Source organism: Hoplias malabaricus, chromosome 9 (genome assembly GCF_029633855.1).
Source record: "Hoplias malabaricus isolate fHopMal1 chromosome 9, fHopMal1.hap1, whole genome shotgun sequence".
Lineage (NCBI taxonomy): Eukaryota > Metazoa > Chordata > Actinopteri > Characiformes > Erythrinidae > Hoplias > Hoplias malabaricus.
In genome coordinates, this window is record NC_089808.1 from 31,132,877 (window position 1) to 31,143,035 (window position 10,159).

The following is a 10,159-nucleotide window of genomic DNA, read 5'->3' on the forward strand; positions in this document are numbered from 1 at the left end:
CTTTAACCCTCAGGAATAAACAGAACGTTACTGTGCCTTCACGAGGGATATATGTCATTTAAGGGTCACTATATATTAGTTTTGAAAAAACATGACACTTTGGGGTGAGTGGGAGCTGTATAAAAAGTTGACAAATACATCCACACAACCATGTTTTAATAATTAAAACATAAACAGATACTCTTTAACGTGTACTCCAAGCAACAAATGTGAACGAACCACATTTTAATGATGATTTTTTGTTTTTTTAACATTGCTAAAAGTAAGCACCACAAGCAACCAGAAGTTATAGGCTACTTGATAAATGAACAGGGCATCGCCAGGATCCAGACATTTGTGTAGAAACATTTAGAAGTCATATAGAAGTCTGGGCGGTAAAAAAAAACAAAAAAATTTGTGCAGAAGAAGATATAAGAAAGTTAGTGACACTCAGATGTGTCCGTGTGTTCGTGTCGTACTTTATAACGTTATTGGGTCAGAGGACTTTCTGTTTTGTATAATATAGAGCTGAAACTGAAGCTCCTGGGTCAGAGAATCGCTTCCAGATATGAAGGAGGGATTGTGAAAATTACATTAACTTTCAATACAATTCCGCTCGAGTCTCTAGTACAAATCTGTAGTGTTGAGAGAACCTCTGCTGAAACCAGTGTTTAAACTGTCGACACACTGTACACACGACCGAGTTCTGCCCTCAGCTCTCAGCCCACTTGCACACCTACACCAACGTCATCAAACATCTTTAATTAAAGTGAGCACTTCAAGGGAGGGATTATGACGTATGTCAAGAAATGGAACAGAAGAAAGCCTGCAGACAGCAAAATCCCGTACATTTTTGGCGATATAGATATTCCTACCGGACGCTTTTTTTGTCCTAAAAAGAGGACATACCCGGCGAAAAGAGGACGTCTATTCACCCTAAATCTATGATTACCAAACTCATTTACACATCTTTTACTTCCAAGCTCCACTGAATTAATTTATTTATAAATTCATTCAAAATGTAACTACTTATAGAAAAAAACTAACATAAAATGATTGTTCCTAATTGTTTCCCTGCACATTTGTTCTGTAAAAATGACATATTTAATCCCCTCACCTCAGTTACTGGTACGAGCTTGGCTTGCTCATCAAATTGTTTTGATTTCCCTTTGGAAGTGGCTTAAGAAAACTCATCTGCTGCACGTTCAGCTCTCACAAACTTTCCAAACTCCATCTTTTGCTAGCACTGCTCAAACGTGCGTAAACCATTTGCCTTGGCGCGTCCCGCACTTTGGGATCCACTGTCCTAAATTAGTCTAATAGTTATGTCTGCCTTGTACTATGCTTTACTCACTACATGAATGAGTGGGACAAAATAGACAGCTAAACAAATATGTAAATGTTTTGACTTTAATGATTGTTATAACTTGGTTTATTGCATTTTATTTATTTATAAACTTTGGTTAAATTGAAAATACACTGTCAGAAAATCCCTGGGATTCCTACCTTATAAGCATAATCTTATTTATGCAAATAAATGGGATATTATTGGAGGAATTCAACTGCAGCTCTAGTAAATCCAAGAAAACGTTTGACTTGTTAAAAAGAAATACCTTTATTTAAGAGAATTAAAATAAATACTATACAGAATCCAATGTAGAAAAGATTTAATACACGGCTTCTGTTCGAAAAAGGTTAACAATCACATTCTTAATAAATTCATTTAAAAATAGCACTGACCAATGTAAATCCCCACACCCCCACAAGACAGGCATATTTAACAAGCAGAAAAAAAAAGTAACATTATAATCTCTATATACTCAATCATTTTGTAGTTTGGTCCTTTAAAGACCCCTCCAATATATTTTGGTGAGGTAGGTTACTGGAGTGACACTCCAATACATAAGGACTTAATACAGTGAATCTATACAATACGCCATGTGGTGGTAACCTGCCATCTTTATCACACTTAGCCACCTGCCCTACCAGTGAAATAAGAAATGTATATTTAGAGGAAAATGCTACTACAAAAACAGCACTATACAAGTGGTTTAACAAAAAAACAAAACAAAAAAAAGTTTGGTAATAACAGTTATTGATTTATCATTGCAGCCGTGTTCTGGTTTACATAATGGAGCGCAGGAAGTGGAGTAACAAAAAATAAAGAAAATAAATTAAAAAAAAATTAAAGGCCCAACATTTCCTTGCCCAAAAACACAGTTAATACTGGGAATACATAATGGATTCATATCAGAACACCCAGCTAAGTAAGAGGGGCTCAGATCTAGTACTGTGCTGTAAACATGATAACTTTAATAAACTAAGAGCAACCACAATTTATAGCAAAACGAAAAGTCAATAAGGTCCACTTCAGCCATTTAGTGCCAAGAATTTTTTGTCAAAAAGAATGTTGCCCTGCATGGCTCACTTTAAAATTGTAGATGGCACACCTCGTTTATGGAACAGCTTCAACGTGCAAGGCTTATTCCCATCATCTCCAATCCTAAAAACATTACGTTTTGAAAAACATTGCAAATTATCATGTTTTGCTTTGAACAGGTATAGAGTAAGTGATCTCTGGGTGTTAGACTGAAATTACAGAAAGGGGATAAAGTACAAGTCCAAAAAACAGGAACTCTGGGAATGTGGATAGGAGTGGGAAGTTTTAGATCAAGTCAGCCACATTCATGGGCATCTCCTCCACAGTGGTGTTGTAGAAGGTCTCAATGTCCCGAAGTGTGCGCTTGTCATCTTCTGTCACCATATTGATTGCAACGCCTTTCCTGCCAAAACGGCCACCGCGCCCAATCCTAAAGAGATTAAAGTGTGTTAGAATTATGGTACATCTTGGAATTCAAATGTAGTCACTCCAAAAAATAGACACAGCAATAAGACTGTTCAGCCAGAGATTTGGCCTCAAATGTTGAGCAACTCTCAAACTACTGCTATTATGCCATAGCAACTTCACTAATTCAGAGAAAAAGATACATACCTGTGGATGTAATTCTCCCTGTTTGTAGGAAGGTCATAGTTGATAACCAGGGAAACCTGTTGCACATCAATGCCTCGAGCCTAATGGGCAGAAAAAAAAAATTAATCAAGTGTACATGAAGGTCCAGCTTAAGCTAAAGCTTCAAGTGTATGAAGTATCTTCTACGGATATCAGCAGCAACTCACCAGCAGATCAGTGGTGATGAGGACACGACTGGATCCAGAGCGAAATTCCTTCATGATTAAGTCTCTCTCCTTCTGGTCCATGTCTCCATGCTGTAAAAAGTTGAGAGTGTTAATACTAGTTCAGCTGACTATAAATGATTAAAGTTCATTTTCACAATTAAGAATCCTGTGCCCATAGCATGAAACAGTCTTTAGCTCACTGTACTGAGAAGACTGGGATGAATACGGGCTGTACGTTTTCTCTCCCCCTACCAGATATAGGACTCTGTGCCACTGACTGACACAGCCTTGCCCAGTTGGAAAGGGTAGAAAGTTTCAAGGTTCAGATAGTGCACTCACCAAGGCAGAGACAGTGAAGTCTCTAGCATGCATCTTCTCAGTCAGCCAATCGACCTTCCTGCGAGTATTGATGAAAATGACAGCCTGTGTAATGGTTAAAGTCTCATACAAGTCACAGAGTGTGTCCAACTTCCACTCCTGAAACAAGGACAAATTGAGATTATCGGTTTGTGTCATCTAAACACTGGTCTAGCAGTGCTAAGTGGACTTAGCTACGATACTAAGGATTCCTAGTTAAACTGTAATATAAACAAAAATCATTCGGATCCTGAACTTCATAAATCATAAATCACTGGTATGACTAACACTGATTAAATACAGAAACTGGAAAAATTGATTCAGTCTTTAGTATAAGGTATGTATTGATAAGCTCCACTAGATGGCGCCATTTCCAATCTTAGATCTCGATTATGCCAGAAGACACTGCTCAGAAACTCAGCACTGATGAACCATTGAACAGGCATTGATCATGACAGCGCTACAGACCATATTGTATGGAGAGATTAATCTCAATGCATAAAATGTTAATCCACAATGAAACGAGTCACAAGCGTTTCACTGTTCACAAACGAATACATCCCAGTCTGTGTTTCACAGCCTGCAATTTGTACAATGAGTAAAATTCATGAATTTGGTTTTCATAGATATCATTTTGTTAAAATACATTTGTTTAAATTTACATCGCATTTATTTGTAAAGTCTCAAATTGAAAACATATTTGTAAGTTGAATTGAATCTGCATATGTAGATCAAGTCGTGCATTTGTTCATTCCCTCTCAGGTTTTTGGAATTTGAGACTTTCCTTTCGCATTTCACCCGATCCAAATACAAATGCAGCCTGATCCACAAATGTGGCAAGCAGGCGAACAAGCCACCGCTAGGTGGCACTGTTGTTTTCCCCAGTGTTTCAGGACTGACCTGTTGCACTCAGGACTGCAGCAAAACAACCCCCTGTAGGCGGAACTGTGATTCCATTGATTGCTGCAGTAAATGATAGACAGCCAACTCTGGCTACTGATTGACCAAAATTAAAATAATGACCAATGAGAAGTGCGTTTTCTGTTTAGGAGCTGTGGGCATCTGCCCCTCCGTCCCACTGAGGGGCGGGAGAGCATGTTTTTAACAAAATCACCCGTCTTAATCCCATCTCTTATCAAATCAGCCCAATAAATAACACGGCTTTGTGTCCAAATAAATGATGATTTTAAAGACCCTAGTCTGCAGTGAAATTAGGGAAGTTCTGCTGTTTGAACTTCCACATGAAAAGCAGCACAAAAGCGTCTCCATTTAAAGTTGGCCCCACACGTCCTAAAACAGTGCCACCTAGCGGTTGGTTGTTCGCCTGCTGGCCATATTTGTGGATCAGGCTGCATTTGTATTTGGATCAGGTGAAATGCAAAAACTCATAAGAGGAAATTAACAATACACGTGACTGAAAACAGGTGACTTGATCCTCAAACGCAGGTTTAAAAATGTATAAACTCATTTTAAATTCTAGACATCAACTTTACAAATAGATGCAATGTAAACCAATGTACTTCTGCATAAAACTGATATATCTGTGAAAAAAAATTCATGAATTTAACTGCATTGTACCAATTGCAGACCGTGAGACAGATTGGGATGTGTTCATTTGTGAATAGTGAAATATGTGTGACTTGTTTGATTTGTGGATTAACGTTTACGCATTTGTATCTCCATAATGTTCCAGTCAGCCAGGAACATGACATCCATTAATAAGTAGTTTACTAAATTTAAGCTATACACAACTAAACATGACAAGACAATCACAAAAATCTTCACCTCCTTCTCCACATTAATGTAGAATTGACGAATACCCTCAAGGGTCAGCTCCTCTTTCTTGACCAGGATCCTCACAGGGTCCCGCATAAACTTTGAAGTGACATCGAGCACCTCCTGGGGCATGGTAGCTGACAGGAGAATAACCTGTAGGAAGATGTTCAGGTCCTTTATTCCATCCAACAGCGATAACATCCTTCACATTAAAACAAAGTCCAAACAAACACCTTATGTAGATTTACTGAAAAGTACGTTTTCACACCACAAAAAAATATAGCACATGTCTACTGCTTTATAGTCGTGCTTAAGGGACAAAGAAACCCAGTCACGGTGGAGAGCAGCAAAAATGTTGTATACCAAAGAACTTAATTCCATCCACAGCAGAGAGAGCTGGGAGGAGAGGGAACTTTGGCGAACACTGCTACGGACAAAATACTTCTGTATTTGTTAATCTACAAGTACTCAGTTGCTTCAGCCCCTTTACCTGAATGTCAGATGACAGCTTCTGGAAAATTTCATAAATTTGGTCTTTGAATCCTCGGCTCAACATCTCATCAGCTTCATCCAGCGCAAACATCTTAATGTGTCTGGGAGCTGACAGCAGAAAAAAACAAAAAAAAACAAACAAAAACTCATGTTTAACGCTTCATTCTATATAGCTGGGAGATGTACTACAAACATTTAAAGGTATAATGAGACGTGTTATTCAAGCAGCTCTAGTTAGATGGGCCTATACAGACATATACAGTGCAGAATGAAAATAGAGGGTCAGTGCTGTGTTCAGGTTTGTAAAGTCAGATCATGCCTCCAGAGACCTGTGGCCAAGTGCACATCCCCAGAAGAACACCAGGGAGTGCCCAAAGGCCACAGGGGGCTCCGGAGTCAGTTGACACGCATGGGGATCATCATTACAACATAGAAGACCCTTTCTCTACTGACAGCAATGCTAATGGATGTTATTGATGCTTACAGAGATACCGTCTATTGAGCATGTCAAAAACCCGTCCAGGGGTCCCCACCACGATGTGTGGCACATCTGCCTGCAGTTTCTGCACTTCATTACGGACGTTGGTCCCACCAATACAGGCGTGGCATGTACCGCCCATGTAATCTCCAAGGGCAAGCACCACTTTCTGGATCTAAGGTAGGGCAAAGTAGCAAGACAGACATTAAAAAAAAATCCACAATAATTTACTTAACAGATCCAGTTGAATTTTAAGTAATATTTTCTGAATCTAAACCTTTATGTACCCATAGCATGGAACAGGCTTTAGTTCATTGTCCTGAGTAGACTGGGATGAACACAAGATTAATTCCCTTTACCCTTATCAGATATAGAACTATGCGCCACAGAAGACATTGCCTTGTCCAGTTGATAAGGAAATTAATACAGCTTTTAGAAAATCTATATTAATCTGTCTACACATTGCTTGCAAAGACAGACAAGTCTACTCCTGTACCTGAAAATAAGCTAATTACTGGCTCTTACTTGTTGAGCAAGTTCTCTGGTGGGAGCCAGGACCATAGCCTGGGTTGCTTTCATCTCAATGTCAATCTGCTGCAGAATGGAGATGGCAAAAGTGGCTGTCTTCCCGGTGCCAGACTGAGCCTGTGCAATGACATCATACCCTATGAAGAAAGAATCAAATTAAGACAATTTTAAAAATCACCAAAAGCTTTTGTGAAAAAGATGAAAAATAAAAAATAAAATTCAGTAATCTGTTCCCATAGCATGAAACAGTCATTCGCTCATGGACTTGAACAGACTGTGATGAACATGGGTTGCATTTGCTCTTCCCTTAACAGATATAGGAATCTGCCACTAGCAGGCATTGCCCTGCCCAGTTGATAAGGGTGGCGAAATGAAAAACATGACACTGCCTTAAGAGGCTTTACATTTTAGAACAAAAAGTGTTATTTTTGAAGCAATATTTTACATTCAATTATCTTTTTTTAATTAAGCATCAAAAAAATTCACCAAGCTAAGTTTGAGCAGGACTGTCTGTAACATTAAATAAAGAATAGATTATTTGTCTTAGTCATTATTATTATTAGTCATTATTTGTCAGATAACCATAGAATGGGTTAAGAATTCTGAACCCAGCTGACCAAAGCAAACCAATATAGTGCTATTTACTCACCCTTGATACAAGGGAGAATGGCCCTCTGCTGAATAGCAGAAGGTTTCTCAAAACCATAGGCATAGATTCCCCTGAGAAGATTCTCGCGGAGGTTCATGTCATCGAAACTATCGACAATTTCCTTCCAGTTGCCCTGCAGAGTGAAAGCACATTAGTCAGTAATGCTAGATGCTTATTAACCAATTTTTTAATGACTTGGCCGGAGACAAATTGCTATTAAAAAAGAAAATCCAGTTAAACAGGCAGAAGGGCCTAGACAGCATGTACTGCAACAGAACTCACCTCAATGACTCCATCTGGCTCCATGCCCTCGGGGCCATTGTCTCTAGGTCTGAAAACACATCAAGCCATCTTTAACACAGTGCCTTGTAATGAAAAATCAGGACTAATTAAAAGCATAAGCAATGTCATCTAAACATTTCCACTAAATAAAAATTAGGGGAAATTATCTATTCTTTTTACCATTTAACTACGTTCCCTTATTTAATTTTTATACGTTGCAAGCAGCAGTCTATGGAGACTCTTGTTTTGTGTACTAGAATTTAAAGTCAGATCTTCTCCAAGAAGCCATGATTCCATCAGAGAGCTGTGGGGAGATTTAAGATGGAGGGGAGCGGACGCCGCCAGACACGTCGCAGTCTTCTGAGAGAAAGGCTTTGGAGGGCGCCATCTTTGCCCTCGCGCTTCAGAGGCTTCATCTCAAATGGCTTCCCGCTCACTACCTAGTGCACTAAAGAGGTCATTAAAGCGGTCTCTGCGACTAACTACCTTTTTATCCGCCTTGATTAATCATCTCTTCCACTTATTTGTAAAAGAGTAAAGGCTCAATTCTTAAACATTTTGCGCATTTTATGGCAGTAGGATGTAGACTCATCACCCCCTCGACTACACTACGCAGGGAACAGGGAGCCATTCGAGACCCTCCCCGAGCTGATCTGGGCGAGGACATCGAGTAATTCAGCGCAAATATACATGAAAATCTTAAGAAAGTCCTACTGTGACAACAACGTAGTGTTTATTTTAGTCCTGTATGATGTATAAACGGTTATTAGCCGTTTATTTCGAGATAATAGAAAGATTTCTAAGAGACGCCCGTAAATTGGGTTTTTAAAAAGACAGAACCGAAGATTACGCAGATGAACGTGTAGTAAAGAGCGTTTTTAGACGTTTAAGCTCCAGTAACAGAGCAGGGCTACGGCCTGTTCTTCCCGAAACCGGCTCCTCCATTGTCCGACATTAGGCCATGTGTCTCGCTCCTTCTCGACGTTACTGCAATCACGACGAGAAATGACGAAAACACCCAAGCAGTTTGATTTACTGAACCAGTTAGAACAGAAACATAAAATACTCCCGATTAAAAAGAAGAAAAAGAAAAAACAAACTACAAAATCTAAGATTTCTAATAGCGTTTAACAGAGGACGCAGCGCCATGTGCGGCCTGTAGCCGGTAACGAAGCCCAATCACGTTGTTCCGCAGGAGCCGGCATTTCTACAAATAGCGGCAGAAAACTTGGAAAACATAAACTTCAAATGTTTGATCGATTTATACATGATACAATATGCTAAATCCAAAAAGATTTACTTTTAAAAACTCGCGTTTCGTGTTAGAAATACAATTCAACGCGCCACGAGGTTTAACCGTTAGCCCATTTTTTTAAACTTAAAACGCCGTAATGTTTAGCCCGAACCCACATGTCGACTAACTACAACATACACAAAAATATACCTTTTACATTTCAACCACAAATCTTATTCAACCCCAGATGCCACAGTTTCCCCTCACTTACCTATCCTCATGTTCAGCCGACATTATCACAAAGAACTGCTCAACGGCGGAAATGTGTTAAATACGTGGGAGCAACGCAGGCCGCACTGATCCTGATTGGACAAGGGCACTGTCAATTCATATTTAGATTCCCTACAGTGAAATTTCATAGGTTAAAGAAAATCACGTGACAACGCCAGGGCAACGCCCACACCTCCACCCTACGTTTGACGTCAGAGCAGAGCGTGAGTCACATTCTGACTACATCATCGCTGTTTCGTAACTGTAAGACTTAAGAAAAAATATAATGTATAAAGTATACTTGTACAGTGAAAGATCACTGGATTAGGAACAACTGGCAGGTGACATTTGATCACGATGAACTGCCCACAATGTGTGGTTACGTCACCGCCGGCTCTCAAGTTGATGCCTTCCTCTGCACACAGCACAAATTCAGCATTTTCCAGCAACGGGTAAATGGAGCGACTTGGGCGAGTTTGACCTCGGACAGACAGTTGGAGTCCTGATGTTTTGGTGCCAGCAACAAATGCACTTCATGGCAGTCCCCAGGCCACGGTATCATGTGTACAAAGGGTGGAGGAACCTTAAAAATATATGCACCCTAAGGTCACACAGTGACCAGCTACACGTGGTTGATTCGAAAGGCGAGTGTCGCGAATGGTACAACCGCCTCACACACCATTACAATATCCACAAGCACAGCCAATTCCGGCCATGACCACATATTGACCAGGGTACAACAGCCATAGACCAACACGTGTGTCACTGTTTACCATTCATCATCGCAACCAACGCCACACATGGACCAAAGAAATGAGTACACTGACTCTGGACCCACGGAAAACGGTGGCTTGGACATTGAGTCCCGTTTCCTGTTAAGAATCTTCTGGTTGCAGCGATGTGGCAATCAGTATGCAAATTTTACTTAATAATGTTT

At 39.9% G+C, this 10,159-nt stretch overlaps 1 protein-coding gene and 1 non-coding gene across 2 annotated transcripts; both read right to left on the reverse strand.

Moving 5' to 3' along the window:
- Positions 1 to 2,055: 2,055 nt before the first annotated feature.
- Positions 2,056 to 9,296, reverse strand: eif4a1a (eukaryotic translation initiation factor 4A1A). The gene is made up of 11 exons (XM_066681567.1): positions 9,224 to 9,296; positions 7,719 to 7,767; positions 7,437 to 7,569; positions 6,785 to 6,924; positions 6,266 to 6,434; positions 5,780 to 5,889; positions 5,299 to 5,442; positions 3,496 to 3,633; positions 3,157 to 3,246; positions 2,972 to 3,051; positions 2,056 to 2,789 (listed from the first exon to the last, which is right to left on the reverse strand). The coding sequence occupies exons 1-11, from the start codon at positions 9,244 to 9,246 to the stop codon at positions 2,645 to 2,647; spliced, it is 1,221 nt and encodes a 406-aa protein (XP_066537664.1). The 5' UTR covers positions 9,247 to 9,296; the 3' UTR covers positions 2,056 to 2,644.
- Positions 6,072 to 6,209, reverse strand: LOC136707939 (small nucleolar RNA SNORD10). Its single transcript, XR_010804298.1, has one exon. It is a non-coding gene; the product is annotated as a small nucleolar RNA SNORD10 (small nucleolar RNA).
- Positions 9,297 to 10,159: the final 863 nt, after the last annotated feature.